Source organism: Carassius auratus, chromosome 28 (genome assembly GCF_003368295.1).
Source record: "Carassius auratus strain Wakin chromosome 28, ASM336829v1, whole genome shotgun sequence".
NCBI classification, from domain to species: domain Eukaryota; kingdom Metazoa; phylum Chordata; class Actinopteri; order Cypriniformes; family Cyprinidae; genus Carassius; species Carassius auratus.
The window spans coordinates 9,550,285-9,569,447 of NC_039270.1; the positions used below are offsets into that span (position 1 = coordinate 9,550,285).

Consider the following 19,163-nt stretch of genomic DNA (forward strand, 5'->3'; position numbering starts at 1 on the left):
GATTTTCAAATAGTTGTATCTTGGCTAAATAGGCTATGGTCCTATCCTAACAAACCATACATCAATGGAAATGGACCCTTATGACAGGTTTTGTAGTGCATGGCCACATGAGGCATTTCCAAGAGTTCTGAGTAACCCCATTGAGTAACCCCCCCCCCCCCCATCCCCCAATCCCCACGACAGTGCGTTTCTAAAACTACAACTCCCAGGATGCACCACTCGCGTACGTACACAGGCACGCTCGGAATTGGCGGGTTGCTGGAGCGTTCGTGTAGCTGTAGATCTTTTGTCTGTCCATCTGAAGAACATCGCTAAAACCACAGCAAACTCTTTCTCCAGTAGACAGATTTGAAACGTTTGACGACACTTAAAACCGGTCTAGCTGCACTGAACCACCTAATTTGGTGATATTTCGCCTTTAATTCAGAATTTCAAAGGTAAGTGGCAGTTTGAAAACATACTGTAGGATTGTGTATAATGAAATATTGATTTCTCATATATATATATACGTTATATATATATACATACACACATACATACACACACACACTCACTCACTAAACAAGCGGATGTGTTGAGTGATTTAAGCGCCATATTACTCTTAAATAATATTCCAGTTATATTGGAGAAATTGTTGGTAGTTTTCTGATCGAATCCAGGTCAACATGGAGAAGTGGCGACCATGCTTCTGCAACATTAGCCAGCAGGCTAGTCGGTGTCTCGTATCTAACGGCCATTTTAGGCCTGTAAAGTTGAGGTTAACGTGCATGAGAACGTTTATTGCGTGTGTTCATCGGGCAGCATAAATGTAGTTGATGTTTTGGTACCTTTTAGACAAACAATTGTGCGGGTAAAGGGTCAGTACAGCCCGCCATGTTCGCGAGAGGCAGAAACGCCTTTCTCGTGCACGCGAGGCGTTCAGTATGGGGCTCGGTAAAAACATTTTACATGCTGTTTACAGCTGCATTGTCACCTTAAAATGTAACGCTTGGCCTCACTGGCAAGTGTTTAGCGCTGCTTCGTCGAATATTCTGGCAAAGCATCTGCGCGTGCACGCCACCGGAAGAGGTTAAATCAAATACTTCAGTGCGCGCGAGTTGTGATGGTCTAAACATACAGTTTAACAGTAGAACTAAAATAATCCTGTAACGTACCCCGTCTTCTCTCTTTAAACAATGTATTTAGCTCAAGTGTTAATACAAGTGTCAGATGAGCTTAAGTGTTTAGAATAATTGTTAGAGGTTCAAAAAAATTAAGACTTTAAAAATGTCCTGACTCTTGGCTTGGAGCTTAATTTGTTAATTTTGTTCTAGTTTTATGCCATTTTTTTGATGACACATCTCAGTACTCCAGCCTGGTGAGTGTTTGCTAATAGTCCCATAAGAACAAACGTGTTTGTGTGTTGTTTTTTCAAAAAAAGCATTTACTAAAAAAAAAAACTTCAAGCCATGTAACTTATTTGTTTTATTTATTTATTTTTTTTTTTTTTAGGCTTATCTTACCTATTAAGCTCACCAGAATCTACATTGATACACTTTTAGAGAACAAGATACTGGTTTCTCTACAAAAAGTTATGTTAAAATAAGATCAATCTCACATGCAAATATTTTATTTTAAATTACAAAATCATTTCAATTAAGATGTACATCATTTAATGATTATAAACACAAACAATAACACAATTGAAAATAAATAAGGCTCAATCATCTATTCACAAATGTGCGTGTTTATTTCAGCACTTCCGACAGTGCATACACAGCCTGCAAAACACTAAAATAAAGAAATAGATTTAAACAGGAAAGTAGCCTAAATAAGAATGTGCACCCTGTCTACAGGACGTGGGCCAGCTGGGCCTAGAGGAGGGGTTATGAACAAGGGCTGTTTCTCTGGGTCTGGAGAGCGTCAGCACCGCGGATCATTTCAGAAAGCTAACAGCTATAACACCTACATTAAAAACGTTTACAATAAGTTGAGCTCAAAACTCACTTTCAGTCAGCAGCGAGTGTTTGAAATAACGCCATCCGATGTGGATTATAATCACCATAAAAGGCAGAAATATTTATAAGCGATGCAATAGATGTATGCACGCTAGGCATTAACGTAGGGGCGTCACGATTCTCCAAATCCTCGATTCGATTGCATTTTCGATTCTAAGCTCACGGTTCGATTCGATTCTCGATTTTTACATTTATTCTTTTTAATGCACAGATTGTCATTTTTCAAACTAGACTTTTATGCAATATAATATCTGACCTTTGTTTGCAATGTACCACATTACACTGTCAAATTTAAAACTTTTATTAACAACATAATGTAACAATAACTTATATCTTTAGTCAATCGAAAACTTAAAATAAACTGCCATCCAGTTTCTCTTTTGTAAGTGCAGTTTTCACAAAAGATGAAATTCAGTTTCACAACAAAACAAACAAAAACAATAAAAAATGACTAAACTAACCTTCAAATATTACGATGTATCTATTTAAAAGATTAAAGATAAAACACTTGTTAAACACTTCACTGTCATTCATTTAGATTATATATATATATATATATATATATATATATATATATATATATATATACACACACACACACACGTGTGTGTGTGTGTGTGTGTGCATCATTACAGTCTGTAAAATATGTGTATCTCTTATTACAAGACTGCAATCACTAGCAATCAGAAGAATTCCAGTTAATCAAGTATCTACAAAAGATCTACTCTATAAACAATGCATTAAATTACATTAAAGACAAAAATAAATTAAACAAGCAAAAGAAATGATTACTCACATGTATCTGGTCCACTGATGAAGTCATGGGTCAAGTCAAGTGAATTATTAATCATTTTCTAACAGGCGTCGAATACTGACTTTAGGAAAAGGGGAATAACCAATGACATTTGAGATAACAACTAAAACAGCAATCCCCGCCCAACGACTGACAAAAATAAAATTGTTCGCGCGAGCAGAGGTGACTCACCTCAGGTGAGATGATAGAGCTCGAGGATGTGGGGAATGAGCATGCGCGCGCGAGGGCTTGTATTGCGCGCGAGAGTTTGAAATGAGCTCGCGGGCTCCCGTTTCTTCGCATCCGATTCAGTTTTCCTCTCGCGGAAGCCATATAGCGCGCGCGCCAGCATCAGTTGTATGCTCTGTTATTTTTGTCATTGATTTGCCGTCATACAACATGGGGGTGTGGCAGCATCAACGATTCCATTTTTTAATTCGAAGTTTGAGACTGTGACTTAATTTCGATTGATTTCGATTTAAAATCGAAATCGTGACACCCCTACATTAACGTTACCACAGTAAACATGGTTAATGCAATCGCTTGAAATCAGACATCAACTTCACAATCGTATATTTATTTAGTAACACATTTTATGTCATTAAGTCTCATCTCGAGAGTTTAGACCCGTGTAGCTTATGTCATAAAAATATAATAATGTTTTTTGTTCGGGAGCTTTTATAAAAATATAGAAATAATCATTCTTTCTAAATGTGATGTTTATAGGCTACTGTTACTTCAAATAAACAGAAACCGACTCGACTGAAGAGCAGACTACGTTCATTACGCTTTATTTGTGTGTGACTAATTTTCAGTCCTGGTAAATTAATTTTTTCTAATTGATGTATCACTTATATTAAAACATTGATGCTTTTGGAACAAATGGCCGCTTTTATCGTGTTCGTCGTGTTGTGATCGCGCTAGTTCCAGTGACTTATTAGCTTAACTTCTCTTTGTTGTTGAAATGATTGAGTTGCGTGACATTGTTTCTGAGAGGCATGTAAAGGGCAGGTTTAGTAAAGTGCAGTGGAGCCTCTGGCCCGACGGTGGAAACGCAATACTACTTTGGCCTCAGAGCTACAGGTTCGAGGCTATTAGCCCCGCCCGGTCTGACTAAAGCACTGGCCTGACAGTGGAAAAGTGGCTTTTTTGAAACATCTTATTAAGTGGATGTCAACTTATCTATAGTCTTGTAAGGCTGATATACACTACAAAATGTAAGCCCCCAATTTACAGTCTGGAGAAGTTCACAGTAGATCAGAGCTAGTCTGCAGATTTGAGATGACCATCTATAAAAAAAAAAAAAAAAATCAATTAACTTAAAGTGGCAACCATCTTAATATTAAAAACGTATGAAGTATTTACATAGAAGTTCAATGTGGAGAGCTTAAAGAGTACACTGAGCTCAACAATTTTTAGTAAATGTCATGTAATATTTATAAAAATGACAGCAATAATGTCAATTTATAATATTATGGATGTAAAAGTACAAGCCAGTAATGCCTGTAAAGTAATATACTAGCGTAGCACAAAAACGTATAAAGCTAGTCGACTAACTTTGTTCTTTAGCATCTGTGCTATTTTGCAAAAACTGTCTTTTGGATCTAATGTAGTTATTTCCCACATCCAGGTTATAATATGCAAACGTCTAAACATTAATCTCTTAAATTTTACAAGTAGTGAAACTTACCCAAAATAAAGGCTTAAATATATATAAAAAATGCACATTTATGGAGCAGCCCTTTTAGTGAAAGTTTTCAGACGGCTTTCAAAATGGCCACCAGGCAGTGTGAACACATGGAGACTAGGGGTGGGCGATATCTCGATATTTAAAATATATCGAGATATTTTTTAAACACGATATGGATTTTGCCATATCGTATATATCGATATATTGTTTATATTTAATTCTGATTCCGCCACTTTGCTGTGCTCGCCCCCGCTCGCTCGCCCCCCGCCTCTTTAATTGCTTTTGTCCCCCCTCCCCTCGCGTGTAGAGAACTAGTCAAAAAAAAAAAAAAAAAAAGGACAACTGGTTCCATTAATATTGAGATACTTCGGTTTTAAGGCGTTGGGCGAACAGCAGGCAGATGTCTACTGTGTAGGGCCCTATGATTTACGCGATGCAGAAAACGTGGACGGAATCGCGGAATCCAGTCATAAAAACGGAATTTACAGTTTAACGCGGAATGTCACGGAATTTGTCAAATTTTGAATGAATTAAAAGTAGGTCATGCACTTACATCAAATCGCGATATGGACTAATATCTGCAAATATTAACCCGGAAAAGTCTATTTAAATATGAATCCTGCATGTTCTGCGTGTCTGTGTCAATGAATGGCGCAGAAGCGCATCTTCATTCATTAAACATACGGAAGCGTGCGTGACACTTGCGTTGATTTCAGCGTCTTTCCTCTAACTAAATAAATATGAGAACATCTCCAGAACTGCACTGAGAGTCACTTCATGAGCATCTGACAGTTTGATTTGAGTAAAACTAGCTCATATCACATCATAGACTGCAGTATCACATACACAGAACTGTAAAATAAAAGTGTTTGCTAGAAATCTATTACTATTTTTCAGCAGAATGTACATAGCCCACTACTACTACTATTAAAATGAAACGAACATAATTTTTTAAGGAATAATCATACAACATTTCTTCCATGTTTTATTTTTAATAGTAAATCCCCTTTGTTTACCAAAAAAAATAAAAATAAGTTTGCTTAATTTTAAATAATGAAAAGATAAATTACATGAATGTTTTATGCCTTCGTTTGATAACCAGAAAAATGTAAATACACAGAATTTCTGAAGGGAAAAAAAACATTTCACATAAGGCTATTTTAAGATTTTAAGAGATTGTTTTTTTTTATGCATTTAAATAATTAAATGCTAAAAAAAAAACATATGGTGAGGAAAAAAAATAAAACGTTTCTTAGGGCCCTAAACATTTAATATTTGGCATATTTGTTTTTGCAGTAGTTTTTGGGGGGTTATTTTTCCTATAAAGATATCGAGATATATATTGTATATCGAGATATAGCAAAATATATCGAGATATATTTTTTGCTCCATATCGCCCAGCCCTAATGGAGACTCATTTCTCGGTGTGCAATGATCTGATTGACTTGAAATTACAGGAGCTATTTACTAACAAACACATCAATTTGTAAAGACATCAAGTATGATAAAACATTATTTTTTCTTTTTATAATCTGAGCTTAAATATGGAAGTGTGTTTAATGGGCGTGAGCTTAATAGGTACATCTACCCTACACATCCTGCTGTTTTCTGAAGTTTTTCATGGCAGTTTTAAAGTGCAGTTTTCAGTTCACGTTGATTAGCAAAATTGATTTAGTATACATAGAAAAAAAGTTCTTTATGTGTATTTTTAATAGGGATGTTACGATTCACTCGCTATTCAATTCATGATTTAGATTTCTCGATTTTTTTTTATTTTTTTTACAAAATGAGATTGAAGACATTATACAGTGAATGAATGTGGTGTTTTATTAGGCTGTTGCTGCAAAATTCTTTGTGGAATTTAAATATAACACAGCTAAAAAGAAATTTTATAAACCAAAGTTACTCAAATAAAAGAAATCTCTTAATATGAACAAACTAAGGCTTCGTCTGTGCTCTTTCCATTTTAAATTTGAAGGCAACCACTGCATTTTAGTCATGATCTAAATAAAGATGCAGCATACCTGCAGCATAAGTAGTTTTTAATCTAATTTGGATTGTAGAATTTAGAAATTTGAAGCGAAAACCGAATGGTGTGACTTTAGTTTTGTGAAACTATACTACATAAAACATATCTGAACTATACAAACATCAGAATGAGATGCAGATTCACTGAGTGACAGCAGGTGGTGCTCATGAACAGCAGTGATGCAGTGTTTCCTGGGTAACTGGCTGCTGTACACAAAGCAGAGCTGCGCTCATGAACACTACTTTAATATCTGTTGTTCTGAGGCAAGATGAAAAGAAAATGACACGTACATTTTCTAAAGACAGTTAGTTCCCCGCAGAGATGCATTCATTGAACTCCTACTCCAATTGCATTGTGGTTTGTTTGGCATCTCAACCGATTTGAATCGTTACATATTTGAATCGATTTTCGAACGGCTCATGTTTAATCATTACACCCTTATTTTTAAATGTTTCAAATAGCTTTTTGTGAAAATATAATTTTTTAAATTTAGGTGAAATAAAGCAAAGCAAAGATTGATAAAGATTTAAAAAATACAGTTAGTACATTGAAAGGCTAAACTGTGATCCTTAACAAGTGTCTTTTTAAGCCAGGCTCCAAACGGTGTCTAAAATATTAAATTGCGAGTGAAGTTTTTGCTGAGGTCGCCACTGGCGACTTGGCCTATGTATTTACATGTTATAACTTAAAAACTTGTTTTTTAAGTTTTATTGTAAAGAAGAGTTTCAAACAGTCCTCCGCTCTGCCACGCATCAGCGCTGACTCACACCTGATGACTGCAGCTGAGCTGTCCAGCATGAGAGAGATTGAAATGACGGTGACATCATTTGATAAACAAGACATTCTATTGAGAGAAAAAAAACAATTACAGATGTGTTAAACTTTTGTTGTTCTGATGCTTAAGTGCTTTTTTGTCTTTGACCCAAATGCTTTTTTAATAAAATTGTTTGATGGTATCAGTGACCATTGGGGATCATGGAAATTACAAAAAATATTGAGATATTTAGAAGAATAAATGGAAAAATGTTAGGGATGCTCCGATCAGGATTTTTGCAGCCGATACAGAGTACCGATTTCTTGTCATGGTGATCGACCCATACTGATGCCAATTCTGATGCATCAAGCTTTATATAGACTGAATCATTGCATGCGACTGGCCCGATGTTAACTTTTGGTCTGTGTTTGTTTTATCAGTCTGGCTACGGCACCAGCTACAAACGCAGTTAAAGTTAAGACGATGTTTATATAGGGGTGTGCGATAAATATAACTGACTAGCTGTGCAAATCCACGTTCATTATCAGCGTTTATTTGCGCAGCTAGTCAGTTAACAAATGCTCTGTGTAGTAACAGCTGCTAAATGTGAAATCACACACCTGATGGAATTTACCGCTGATTAGAGAACCGGCTTTACTGACGAGATGCGCATTAATTATCGGACGATATTTATTGCGCACCACTATGATTACACTGAAGTTGGGCTCAGGTTGTTGTGTTGTGGGATGTTTCCCATACATTTATTTATTTGTGGCGTTTACTTTGGCCGTTATTCAGTAATGCGACATATCACGGTAATGAATTTGCACGATATTGTTATTGTGGGCATTTCTAAATACCGTGAATAATTATATTACAATTTTTTCAGAATTTATGCACTTTAAGAATATTATTCCCATCAACTGGTCAAAATGCACAACACCGCTGTATGCTGCTTGAAAGATGCATGTGCGCTCTGATGTAAACAAGCACGTATGTCTAGCTCATGGAGAAACATGTGAGAGACGAGCTGAATGAAAGCACATTCACTCTCTGACAGCAGGTGGCGCTAAACTGCAGAAAATACAGCAGTTACCCTGGAAACCCCATAAATAAAGCAGCTGCAGTACTTTCTAAAAAACATTTAAATAAGTTTAATTAGGCATTCAGATCATATTCTTAAGTATTTACTTAATAGCTATTTATTTTCAAACTTTTTTTCAGTTTAATCTGGACTACATGCCCTAGATATTGTTTGAAAATGTTTTGATTCTTCGTTAATTTGTACTTTAAATTAGGGCTTCATTAATTCATTAGTTAACATGAACTGCCAATGAAAAATTATTCTGAGCATTCATTCATCTTAGATATTCCAATATATAATAACACGTTGTTTAAATCTAAAGTTGGAGCTGTTATTTAATGAGCTAACATGAACTTAAATTAAAAACTTAACTATATACTTTTCTGTAATGCTTTATTGTATTAAGATGTTAAGTTATTTTTTTTATTAGAAAAGTTATTTAACCTGTTATACTGTATTATGACCACTTTTTTTAAACTAAAGTTAAATACTGTGATAATACCGTATACCGTGACAAAAGCATGAGCAATTAATCGCAACAGGAAAATTTGATACCGGCAGATCCATACGCTCACCACTATATCAAAACTGACCAATTTTCCAAAAGGCTTTGTTGAATAAACATGAGTACAATACTGGGTGTTTAAAAATCTAAATGAGGCGTGGGTGTTTTTAAATCACTGTACTTCTTAAGGAAGACTATTTTTAGAAAATTTTTGGTCACTTTAATTTAATCTTTCATGTTATATGCCTGATAAAGCAGCGTTTGTGAGCTCAGCTCTAATTTACAGACGTTACTGGGGAAACATATTTTGCTTTACATACATCCAATATTTTTTTTGAGGCAGAAGGTTTTGTGTTCGTTCACCTGAACAGGAAGTTGCAGTGACAATAACGTCTCTAACTTCACTGAATCTGTTAAAAATGAACCATCCATTCATCAGATCATCATGCAAAACATACACGACAAATCGAATTTTGAATTGTTTCTCGAAGCATCGTAGCATTTGCACACTGTTATGTCCCACACATCATGTACGTGGTCGGGCGTTGACGTCATCAAATTGCGATCGGTTTCGTGAGATGGGGCCAAATACTGAATATCGATCGAGTCGTGAAATGTGATTATCGGCCGATATCAATCGGATCATCCCTAGAAAATTTGTAAATATTCATGAAAACAAAATCTCAATGAACAAATTAAAAAAAAAAAAAAATCTCTAATTTACGCAACACATTTTTAGCGGGACCTGGACACGTATCGTGAGATCCACCAAAAATACACTGTGGCGTTAATCTTTTTGGCACTTGAAAGGGAGCTGCCACCATGAAATGTTGTATTTGTTAGAGCCCCTGAACTGTTATCCACAGTGCTGTGTAATTGTGTTTCCTGACTTGTTCTTTCCCTGATATCACCTGACCCCCATCCCCTCTAATCCACACTTTCACTTTGTTCAGCACGGTTGACGTTGACAAGGAACCGGAAGGTTCCGCAGAGCCTCCACCCCATCGACGAGCATGAGCGAACCAACAGACACAGCTAGTGATGCTCCCAGCGTCACCGCAGGTGTCTCACAACTTTCTCTTTCACTGATGTTTTTATTTCAAATATTGTGTGGGGGGAGGGTTCTTTCTAGATGTTCAAATCATCCTAAAGTTTCTGTCTTCTAAACAGACCTTGATATTACTTCTGTTAAATCACGGGATGTTGTCTGTTTTCATGACTGCTGTTTCATCTGCCATGTGATCCATTATCTGTCAGTGACTAATAGAGATGCTGCTTCTGGTGATTTATAAGGTCAACGGCTTGGTTCTGGTCTGGTGGTCGGAGTGTTTCAAAGTGATTACAAATTAGTTTGTAACATTTAAAAAATCAGGATAATTACCAGTTGTATTCTAAGTGGCAAGTTGTGTTTTTTTAACATTAGTTAATGCCTTAAACTAACATTAACAAAAGTTAATAAATGCAGTGAAAATACTGCTTTTTGTCAGTTCATATTAGTTGCATTAACTAATGTTCACAAACGAGACATAAGTGTTTTTTTTTTTTCTGAACTGATGCGTGTTGTATTACCGTCTTTTGTAGTCGATTAGTAATTAAGCATTTGTTCTCCATGCTAGCTGTGGTATTTTCAATCATGAAATGGATGATGAGGTTTAGGGAGTTGAATTGACACATACGACTATGATGCCAAAATTAGTGCTGAAATAGTTTAATGTCAGATGAGATTTGCATATAATTAATGAGCTTTTTATTCCACACACAGTATACACTACCATTCAAGAGTTTGGGGTTTGAAGAAGTTAATATTTTTATTTAGAAAGGATGCATTAAATTGATCAGATGTGACCGTAAAGACATTTGTAATGTTGAAGATTTCTGTTTCAGATATATCTCATTAAACTTAAACAAAAATCCCTGAAAAGAATGCATCACAGTTGTTTTCACAGCAATATGAAACAACACAACTGAATTTAACATTAATAATCAAATGTTTCTTGAGCATCAAACCAGTTTAAGAAGAATGATTTCTGAAGGATCATGTGACCCTAAAGACTGGAGTAATGCTGAAAATTCAGCTGTGCTTTACAGGAACACATAGAAAACTGATTTATTTTAAATGTTATAATATTATTTTAAAATATTACTGTCTTTACTGTGTTTTGATCAAATAAATGTAGCCTAGACTTGTTTTGGTAGTGTATACTTAACTGACGAGCCTGTCAGAGCACATGAATCAATATTGATTGGCTGATGCCAGTATCTCCTGACTGATTGGTCTGTTAAAGTTGTATATGAAGCGTCAAGTGGTTATGCTCCTTGTTCAAATTGATATTTGATCTGCTTGGAATATGACTCTAACATTGTGATCATGCTGATTCTTGAGAAGCGATCGGAACAGCTTTCCAATTTCATAACAGGTTTTCTGTTACATGTTTATATAATTCGGATGCTTGCACTTGTAGATAGGTTGATAGTTCACCCAGAAATAATTCTACCATTTCTACCTCATTGGCTTGCCTTCATGTAATTTCTTTCCAATGTGGCTTGTTGCTTCTGTGGAGCACAAAGACAGACATTTGGGTGCAGTGTTTGGACCCCATTGACTTAAACTCTATGGGCAACAGTTGGAGAACAGTTAAAAACATTCTTCAAAATCTTTTATCTTTTTCGAGGAAAGGAATTCATGCAAGTTTGGAACAACATGAGAATAAGTAAATGGTGACAGAATAAAAATTTTGAGGTGGACTTATCCATTTAAGACCGTGAAACTGAAACCCTGAAATATTTTGATGTTTATTCTGTATTTGTAATTTCTGACCTTGTTCTTAAAAGAAAGAATTCCTCACAAAGCGCTGTGGGTTTTTCACAGCAGTCAAAATGTCTCTCATTTTGACTCCTTGTTCTATACAGCAAAAAGATGTGAAGATTTGTCAAATGATTTTGAACATGGCATACCTTTTTTTTTTTTTTTTTTTGGACAAACCTTGAATAATCACTCTTCCTCTTTGCGCACGACCTCTGCTAGTAAAGTCTCACTGTTTGTGTTTGTTCTGCTCAGCTCCATCGTGTCTGCTTCATTTTTTACTGTTTAAATACTGAAAGACGTGATTTTTCCATAGAAAAGACTGACCCTTTTCCTCTTTACTGCCCTCTTTCTCTGCAGAAAGCAAGCTGGCGGCCACAGCTGGGAAGAAGCAAACCAAGAAGAAGGTGGAGGAGGTGGTAGAAGAGGAAGAGGAAGAATATGTTGTGGAGAAGGTTCTGGACAGACGTGTGGTGAAGGGCAGAGTGGAGTTCCTTCTCAAGTGGAAGGGCTTCTCAGAGTAAGTAACCAATATCAGCAAGATTTTCACTCCGATGCATTCGTTGTAAGGCAAGGAACTTGATTCCTAAGAAAACATGTTGGTCATTTTATCGTTATATAAAGATATCTGGGAGAATAAATGGTTTGCTTATAAATATATAGCCTTTGGTTTTGGTTGGAGGTCCTGCTCTTAACCAGTGGAAATAGATGGTATTTAAATCTGTCATGATTGAGAATATATTCCCTTTTCCTTAGTGAAGACAACACATGGGAGCCACAGGACAACCTGGACTGTCCTGATCTCATTGCAGAGTACATGTCAAAACACAAGCCAAATGACAAGAAAGAGTCTAGTGTAAAGAGGAAAGGGGAATCTGACACAGATGGTGGGGAAGACAGCCGGCCCAAAAAGAGGAAAGATGAGGTTCGATTTAATCATTCCCTTAAATGAGTACGATTTTGTAGACTTTAGGTATAAAAATAGCGCATGTTTAATATTTCATAAAATGTTTTTTTTTTTTTTTACCCTCTAAGCACAACTTGGCAATATAATCACCATTGGCTAGTAATATTTTTAGTTTACTCGCCAGACTGATATACTATTTTACACACACACACACACACACACACACACATATATATATATATATATATATATATATATATATATATATATATATATATATATATATATATATGATTCCAATCAGCTTATCTTTGTAAAATGGCACAGCTTCTTACATCTTAGCTTTTTAATCAGTCAGTCAAGCATTATATTATGGTATTAAGCACCATTTAATGATTCGAACTAAAACTTGATAACCATGTATGAATGCATATTTGTCGTTTTAACTTAAGACTGGTGGTGATGCTTAAGATATTTTTGGTCATCGAGGGTTTCTGTAAAAAAAGAAGAAAAAAAAGTAATAGATCATATGAATTATTATTTAGATAATACTACTAATTCTACTAACATACTAACAATATCCAATGCACTATGGATTTATGAGCTGCTGGGTTCATGAATATTAATCACGTAGTCTGCATTCGGTCGAACGTTAATACGTTAATAGATGAGCGCCAGCCAATGAAATTGTCAATTGCGCATTAGCTCCGCCCACTATCTGAGAAACCGGCATATCTTCTGCTTGTTTGAAAAAGTTCAATAAATCTAAATGAGCTCCATTATTTTGACGGGAGAAGACAACAAATAATATAGTTTACATGAAGCGCATTGATTCGTTGTGGTCTCTCGCTCTCTCTCTTTGCGTGTGCGAGTAGCAGCGCTATCAGCAAAGCGATAGCAAGTCGTGCGCCTTCACACAGAGTTTACAGTTCGGCAAATACAGGTTCGCTGTGCGTCCATTGAGATGAATTGAAAAGTAGTGTTGTCAAAAGACCCGGTACTTCGGTACCAAGTTGGTACAAAAAAATGTAAATGTGACGGCACCAGGTTTCTTTAAGTACCTGTAGTACCGAGGTCCCGTTCAAACCCGGTTCTTGATGCATACAGCGATATAATTACTGCGAAGCAGAAGACGCAGACGGAATCTCAAAATCCAGTCATGAAAATGAAACTTACATTTTAATATCAAAAATAAATTTGCATAAATTAATAAATTCAAAACTCCATATGGACCAGTATTTTTAAATGTTAAGCCGCAAAAGTGTGACGTGTGGGTTTGTTTACTACATATCAACCCTTTAAATTGCGAGTACACCACTCGCATATGCTACTAAATCTTCCTTCTGTCGACTAAATGATGTCTAATATTAGCCAATGGCTAATAAATTCTCAGATTTTACACGCCATTGTGTGAGTTGGAGGCTAAGTATAAGTTTAGCTCAGATATATGTTCACTCGCCGAACACTGTCTGACTGAGCGCTATAAAGTTTCTCTCTCAGTCAGGCGATCTGTGTGATTCAATTCATCTCAATGGATGCACAGCGCACCGGTGTTTAATGTACATCTAGTGTGAAGGCGCAAAGATCGCTGTCGCTTTCTCTCACACACACGCAGAGACAAAGAGAGAGAATTGACGCACTACATTTAAACTATTCTTGGTTGTATTTTCCTGTCAAAATAGTGGCATATCCATGGAAATCTTCAGCTTTTAAGAATAGCTGGGTTTTCCGATAACGTTAGTGTGTGGAGTTAATTCGCAAATGGCAATCTCATTGGCTGGCCCTCACCTATTATCATTCGTTTTGATTTCAGCAAATCAGTTCGAGCGAATGCACAAATCCTGATTAACATTCATGAATCCAGCAGCTAATTAATCCTTAGTAATATTTAGTGTGTTTTTATAGTTCTTATTAGAATTCGTATCAATATTATCTTATCAGTATTCTTGTAAGTTTTTCTCACCACCTTTTTTTTTTTTTTTTTTTTTTACAGAATCACTGAATGACAAAAAAAAGCAGCACCACCATTCCAGTTAAAATGTTCAGTTAAATTGACTAATATGCATTTAAACATGGTTATCTAGTTTACTCCTAATTACTTAAGTTCTAATTTTATATCAGTCTGGCGAGTAAACTAAAATATTTAATGGCCAATGGCGATTCAATTGCAGAGGTGTCCGTAGAGGGTTGCATAGACTGAAGCACATGACATTTGCAGTAATTTCAGCATCTGCCATCTCAATGAGGACATAAATACATAAACAACATCACCAGAGTTGTTCTGAGTCACTTCACAAGCATTTTACAGTTTCATTTGAGTAAATCCAATGTCAGTTTAAAGGTATTCACGGCAACCTGTCAAAAGTTCATTTTTACAAGAAGGCATTGTGCTAGAAATATTACTATTATTTAGTAGAATGTATGTGATACTGCTACTACTGTTGAAAAAATTTATAAAACTTTTTAAAGAAATAAATCACACAATATTTCTTCCATGTTTTAATTTTAATAGCAAATCCTTTATTTACCAAAATAATAGAATGTGTTCAAATTTCATTAGTTAAAAGACAAATAAAATTTGGGTGAAACTTGTTTAGTGTTTTTTTTTTTTGTGTAATTGTATTACTTGTAAAAAAAAAAAACTTTAATCACAATTTTAAATAAGTATAAAGAATGGCATTGGCTTTATTTTTAGTGATAAGTGTTTTTTATTTAATTAGCATATTGTGTTTTGCTTTGGTACCGAGAACCGTGGATTTTCACTGGTATTGGTACCGAATACTGAAATTTTGGTACAGTGAAAACACTATTGAAAAGTACAGATTGCTTGATGGAGAGAGAGCTCTGAAGCGCTCAGTCAGTGTTTAGCGAGTTAAAATGTGCTAATCTTATTTATAGCTTTGAACACAAACACTGGCGAGTACAATCTAAGAATTTATTAGCCAATGGCTAACAATAGACATAATTTAGTCGCATATGTGAGTGATTTATTCGCAGTGTAGAGGGTTGTTTCTTTATCTTTCTTTACATAAGACTGCATACATGTACTACATTTAAGCATTTGCCAGGCACTTATGGGTGTTTAATCAATTTTGTGCGCTTTTATATCAATTTTTTTGCTTTTTATAAAAACTACCAGACCAACAAACATTTTTTTTATTTTTATTATTTACTTTTAAAATAGCTCTTGTGAAACATGATGCATGAAGAAAAAGATGAATACAGGGGTGCTATGCCTTAAAATGATTTAAAAAGGTCTTAATTCACCCTTTCACGTCCTTTACAAAGTTCTTACGTTCATAAAGTCATGTCATGAAATGTTGGTTGCATTAAAAATATATCTTCCTTATTTTTGTTTTCCAATGCAAATGTTTGCTTTCTTAGACCAAGAAATCTTTACTGTGTGTGAATAATAAAATACTGACATAGTTTCTTTGTGTTGCAGCCAGACAAGCCGAGGGGTTTTGCACGGGGGTTAGAACCAGAACGCATCATTGGAGCCACAGATTCCAGCGGCGAGCTCATGTTTCTAATGAAATGGTTTGTAAAGATTAAGATTTAAAAAATGTGATTTCTGCATTATTAGTGTCACAAAATAGAATTGTGAAAATTATGTGACCTTTGGTCAAACAAACAAACGCATCAGATCCCGAACTTCAGTAACCGGTGTTGCTGTTTTAGACTAGGCTAGAGGTTCACACAAAAAAGCAGGGTTTTGTTGGCATTTTTAGCATAATTAACATATGATTATAAACAGACAGCTATGGTCACAAGTTCACAACAGTGCTTTTGGGAAACACACCCCAGTTTAGTTTTTCTTTACTTCAATACAGATTATGAAATTTGCAGGCTGTTTCTATTTGGCATGTTGAGCCAACCACCAGATGCCTCTGTTTTAACCCTAATTCTGAATGTTAGGATAAATTACGTTACTTGAAGTGCTTGCATTTAAAGGAATGGTTCATCCAAAATTAAATGTACTGGATGTTTATCTACCCTCAGGCCATCCAAGCTGTAGAAGAATTAGTTTTTTCATCGGAACAGATTTGAGGAAACTTAGCATTACATTTCTTGCTCACCACTGGATCCTTTGCAGTGAATGGGAGCCATCAGCCAATTAAAAACATCCCAATTAACATCTTGAGGCAAAAGGCTGCTTGTTTTTAATAGTGAAAAAGTTCCAGTGAAAGTTTCCAGTGAAAAAGTAATCTTGTCTGAATCAGGAGAGAAATATGCACTGATCAAGCACTGTTTACAAGCAAAAAGATTTCTAAACAAATATGTGCATTTTAATTGGCGAGGACAACATTGGATATGGACTTTGAACTGCATAATAGTAATAGTTTGAAGCCAGTTTTTTAGCCAGAAGCAACAGTTTAAAAACAAGATGCATTGGATTTTTTTTCAAACACAAGCTTTTCACTTCACAAGACATTAATTAATAAACTGAAGACTGTTTTGTTTTTGTCTTTAAATTTTTGGGTTCCCTTAATCATTCTCCCCCTGCTTCTTCTCTGCAGGAAAAACTCTGACGAGGCAGATCTCGTTCCAGCAAAAGAGGCCAATGTGAAGTGCCCACAGGTGGTCATTTCCTTCTATGAAGAGCGACTAACGTGGCACTCCTACCCTTCTGAGGAAGAAGAGAAGAAGGATGACAAGAACTAGGCCTGTGAGGGAGAGTGAGAGAGGTTGCAGGTCAGGGCCGTGTTAGACTAGTTTGGGCAGGGTGGGGGGCATTCGGGATATGGGCAGTTCAAAGATGGGGAAACAGACACCCAAAAGCTCTTTACTCTCAATGCCATAAAACTTGGACTCAAGATATATTCAAAAGAGCAAGATATGTAGACGTGGAGTCATCTTTATTGGGCAGAAGTGAATGTTAGTCAGAATACTGACCACCATAAGAAACACAGGATTACTGTATTTCATCTTTGCTTCTCTTTCTGTTGGATTATGGGAAATGGGGTGTATATATGTGCTGCAGTAGTTGCTCAGTAGTTATTCCCGGCTGATTAAAAAGGTTGACGTCTGATGAGGAAGGATATGCTAAATGCGTTGAATCCTATTTGCACATTCTCATACCTTCTGTGTTTTTCTGGTAAGACATTTGAAGGGCATTTCAGTCTACATTAGAACGTTTCAATGTGTAATACACCACCATAAGTTAAAACATAGTAAGTACACAGCAATTAAAACTAAGGAGACAAACAAATTCACACTTTGATTAATTTGATATGGGAGTACACTGATTTCTCTAAATCTGTGCATAGTTTGTTGGAAACTTTTTTTTTTTTCTGTTTGTGTAGTTACTGTGTTTTATCTTTGTAAGGCAGCATGGCCTAATTTCTCAAGCCTACTTTTTTCCCCCTCATTTGTTTAGACTTCGTCATTTATGTAAATACATCTGTCAAAACTCTTGTCACCTTATTAGTGAGCAAATAGCTGTGTATTGCAGTCTTGCTGTTTTAGCAGTATTTCTCAGTTAGTATTCACCATGTATACAGTATTCTCATCTTTTCTGTTCACCATTTGAGGATATATGTTGCGCATGGATATATATATTCACAAGGTGTTTTTTTTTTTTTTGTAACTATTTCATGTCAGCTTAGTAAACTGCATTTCCCATAATCTCATATAAACCTTTTTATTTTTAACTATTAGATGTCGGTGTGTTTAATCGGTTGCATTACTGTGTGAAGAGGAAATGTGCCCTTTAGATTACAGCTTTTCAAGTTTTATAGGCTGATCAAGGTCTGCCAGATCTGCCTCGTAAATACTTCAGAAAACATTGATGAAAAGTGACACTTTGTCGTTTTACCCTCTTTTTCGATGGTGCTCAAGGAGTAGAATGTACTATACGGCTTCAAGGCATCTTTTTATAATAGACGTATGTAAATGAGTAGTGAAGGTAAAAATAAATAAACTCCATTATCATGCTACAGACCAGGTCTTTTTTTGTCACCTGCACCAGCATAAACATGTTCATATTGACAATATGCTAGTTTTAAAATGTAATCGATATCTTCAAAAAGTTTTTAAAATGGTTAAATAGTGCTTGGATCACTGGATACTGTCTTTTGCAAAATATGGTATTAATCGTGGCATAAACTTCTGTGTACCGGAGAAGCCTGATGTACTTTGTTGTACATGATCAGTAATGTGACTGCATTATATTTCTTCCTGATTGTCTGTTTTCTCTTTTTAAGTGTACTGTTAAAAGCATGTTACTTTCTTTCATCTTCACATTTTCAAGGGGAAATGTTTTTGTTCCTTAAAATAAACTTTTTTTTTTATCAATTCTGTTTTATGATTAAGGTTATTTTATAAGAAATTTAGTAAGCTCCTGTTTTACAAAAAAATTAAACTGAAAATTACATACAATAAATATTTTAATTGAAACAAGAACAATCTCAGCTCATCACCAAAAACGTATTCACTGCAAAATGTTTAACAAAAGGTACAGCTGAATATAAAAAGGTTTAGATTATTTACAAGGCTTTTTAAACAATGAAATCAAATTCAGACCTGATATTTAAAAAAAAAAAAAAAAAAAAAAAACATTTAATCAATGAATTACAATAAATTAATGCAAATTCCAATA

At 35.4% G+C, this 19,163-nt stretch overlaps 1 protein-coding gene across 1 annotated transcript; it reads left to right on the top strand.

The window, feature by feature from the left end:
• Positions 1-229: 229 nt before the first annotated feature.
• On the top strand, positions 230-18,853 carry LOC113046734 (chromobox protein homolog 1). The gene is made up of 6 exons (XM_026207664.1): positions 230-437; positions 9,806-9,914; positions 12,016-12,175; positions 12,412-12,580; positions 16,008-16,102; positions 17,083-18,853. The coding sequence occupies exons 2-6, from the start codon at positions 9,866-9,868 to the stop codon at positions 17,225-17,227; spliced, it is 618 nt and encodes a 205-aa protein (XP_026063449.1). The 5' UTR covers positions 230-437; positions 9,806-9,865; the 3' UTR covers positions 17,228-18,853.
• The last annotated feature ends 310 nt before the right edge of the window (positions 18,854-19,163 follow it).

What these genes read in the sequence shown, in the direction of transcription:
- LOC113046734 (XM_026207664.1), top strand. Translation starts at nt 9,866, where the DNA reads ATGAGCGAACCAACAGACACAGCTAGTGATGCTCCCAGCGTCACCGCA. An exon ending in TGCTCCCAGCGTCACCGCAG is followed by an intron (nt 9,915 to 12,015) that starts GTGTCTCACAAC and finishes CTTTCTCTGCAG; the next exon opens with AAAGCAAGCTGGCGGCCACA. An exon ending in AAGTGGAAGGGCTTCTCAGA is followed by an intron (nt 12,176 to 12,411) that starts GTAAGTAACCAA and finishes CCTTTTCCTTAG; the next exon opens with TGAAGACAACACATGGGAGC.